General features: G+C 35.6%; 1 protein-coding gene across 1 annotated transcript; it reads left to right on the top strand.

Moving 5' to 3' along the window:
- The first annotated feature begins 368 nt into the window (after nucleotides 1-368).
- LOC145018552 (transmembrane protein, putative (DUF2358)) lies at nucleotides 369-1,859 on the top strand. Its single transcript, XM_078976432.1, has 5 exons — nucleotides 369-546; nucleotides 642-868; nucleotides 968-1,048; nucleotides 1,137-1,487; nucleotides 1,596-1,859. The coding sequence occupies exons 1-5, from the start codon at nucleotides 417-419 to the stop codon at nucleotides 1,695-1,697; spliced, it is 891 nt and encodes a 296-aa protein (XP_078832558.1). The 5' UTR covers nucleotides 369-416; the 3' UTR covers nucleotides 1,698-1,859.
- The last annotated feature ends 935 nt before the right edge of the window (nucleotides 1,860-2,794 follow it).

Genomic DNA, 2,794 nt, shown 5'->3' with positions numbered 1-2,794 from the left:
AATAAAAATAATGATGTGGAGTGGTGTGTTAGTGGTAGGTATCCCATATTTATTGTAGATGATTGTGATGTTAATGTGAGACCCTCCATATATATGGTATGTGATGGATATAACAGATGAACTTTTATACTAATAAAGTATAAGATAATCAAAATAACCGAAACTCAAACACAAAATCCATATCAAGATAATTTGGTAGGAAATGAATAATGGTGACCCCTTAATTGGACGTGAAATTTAAACCCGAATAGGCGATCCATAACATGAACCCGTAGCCACATGGAGTGGCAAAAAGTTAGTTAGGCCTGATGACGTGGCATTTCCATATCCCCAGCATACAAAATACACATTATCCACAGCAAAAGAAAAAAGAAAAATCAAAATCCAAATGACAAGCAGAATGCGAAGTTACAGAGATGACAACTGCGACTGCTTCCGCTCTACCATCCGTTTCCCTTAATCCCTCCATCGCCACCGCCACTCTCCGCTCCGGCACCAACCATGTCTCCCTCTCCACCCTCCGCCGCCGTCTTTACCCAGTACGAGGTTTAATTTTTTTTTATTACTTTTCCTAATTTTACGTCCTTATCTATCTGCATTCCGATCGTAACAGAAATCAAACCCTAATTTATCTACTGCAGTAGCAAATGACTCGAAAACAACGGAGGTATCTCCCGATCTTATAATCGGAAAATCAGAAGCTGATAAGATCGTGGACGGGATTGACTTCGGTGAGCTCTGTAATGAATTCGAATGCATTAGCAGTCCGGCTGTTGAAGCCACCGCTAGACAACTTGTACGTGACATCTTAGAACTCCGGGATGGCAATCGTGCTCTAGGAACATATGCTGTTTCAGTCAAATACAAGGTCCGAATCCGATCATCAAATTTACATTTGTTCATATAATCTCCAACCAAAATTTCTTTTTTTCACTGTAAATTAATATCACTTTTACATGAACTACAGGATCCAGTCAGAAGTTTTACCGGTCGTGAGAAGTACAAGAGACCACTATGGTCGATCAATGCACTAGATAACCCTACTGTGGTGAGGATCATCATATACTATTGTTATCTTATCATTTCTATTCAAAATTTCAAATGCGAAATCGTTTCCAAAATCTGTTGAATTGCAGAGTGTGCAGGAGATGTCGATGTTGTCTACAAGTGTATTGAGTATAAAATGGACACTGAAAGGAAACCCTAAAAATGTTGTAGCTGGTGTAGGAGGACCTGTGATTCTAAAAGTCAACTCTCGGTTTACATTGAATCAGATTAGTGGTCAAGTTATTGAACACGAAGAGATTTGGGATTTATCTTCATCATCAACAATTGTTCAAGCATATTTCTGGGCTTCACGTCGTTTGTTTTCTGTAGTTCAATCTACAAAAGATTTTTCTGATTCTGTCAAGAACTTGTCCAGCCGCTTTTCATCAAAGAAAGAAAATTTGGAGATTTATCCAGATCCCTCTGGTGATCCATTGAAGGTAATTTTTTTTTTTCTGCAATAATGTTATGAATAACTAAAGATGTTTATAAATTTTGATTATTCGTTGGATAATTAATATGAATTTCTATCTTCATGTGTGTTTTAGTTTTTCCAAAGTGAAGATGAGTTTCAAAGAGACGCATACCAACTGGCATTGTTTCTTGCACTTCTGTACTTCCTCGTGCAGTTTTTGAGGACAACTTTGTAAAATCACTGTAAGTGAAATATAAACTGTGTAAATGTAGTTACATATACGTTATATTTTCCATATATATAGAAATTTTCTGCAAGAATCCCTTTACGTTGTATCAAACTTTGATTGTTGATCAATAATTTCCGTCTGTATAAAAAAGTTCAACTTCTAACGTCATATTCACATATATGTAACATATAAAAATCAAGACATGAAGAATAATGATGTCATAAAATTACAATACAAAAATCATACCATGTACTTTTGAATCAATGTTAAGGCTTATGGTATAAGTTCATATATGTGAGAGCTATCGGTGAGTCCATTTAAAATGTAAACGTGTTTTTTTATTTAATTAAAAGTTTATAATATAAACATTTACCTTGAGGGTGTAGCTAAGTTGGTTCCATGGCGACATGTTTGGCATTTGAGATGAAACAAATGATCTGAGTTTGAGACTTGTCAATGGCATTGTCGGGAGCTTCCCCCTACTTGTAGTTGCTTGGAGCCTTGCTAATAGGTTCATTTCCTTAGTTCCCTCTGTTGGAGATATACATGTGGACACAACAAGTTAGAGACATTATTAATAAGTACACATGTCAATTGGGTTACACACAAGGCTCAATCCAAAAACATGAAATAAATAGTAAATTATACGAATATTCCCTCGTGCAGGTGTCAAAATGCACGTTCAATCACTATTTTTAAAAATTAACTCGGACTATCCATCTTTTGTTTAAAACTTGTACGTTCGTCCATAATATGCAGTTTTGTTGCGAATTTAGTCCATGTCGGATCTTAGACGACCATAATGCTCTTTGTGTATTTCTTTTCCAATTAATTTAGAGTTATTATTATTATTTTTAATTTAAAAAAAGAAATATAGCCCCACCAATCCAACCTTATTAAACTCTTAACCTAATATCCTTTTCTCTCTATTATCTCTCTTTTCTCTAGATACCATCACCATAATTATTCACAATCACTACGAGATTTCTGAGCCACCATCGTATTCACTTCCTCTAGTGAGCCGCCGTCACCTACCACCATCTTACATCTTTGTCTAAAACCTTAAAAAATCCACCTGAAGTCCTTGTCGCCATAAAAAGCTT

This window comes from Lactuca saligna, chromosome 9 (genome assembly GCF_052625555.1).
Source record: "Lactuca saligna cultivar CGN05327 chromosome 9, ASM5262555v1, whole genome shotgun sequence".
NCBI lineage: Eukaryota > Viridiplantae > Streptophyta > Magnoliopsida > Asterales > Asteraceae > Lactuca > Lactuca saligna.
Note: the sequence above shows the minus strand (reverse complement) of the source record. Positions and strands in the feature narration are given on the sequence as shown.

Excerpts from the sequence above, each read along its gene's own strand:
- LOC145018552 (XM_078976432.1), top strand. The coding sequence starts at position 417 with ATGACAACTGCGACTGCTTCCGCTCTACCATCCGTTTCCCTTAATCCC. Across the intron at positions 547-641 it reads CCGTCTTTACCCAGTACGAG|TAGCAAATGACTCGAAAACA; the intron begins GTTTAATTTTTT and ends TATCTACTGCAG. Across the intron at positions 1,049-1,136 it reads CACTAGATAACCCTACTGTG|AGTGTGCAGGAGATGTCGAT; the intron begins GTGAGGATCATC and ends GTTGAATTGCAG.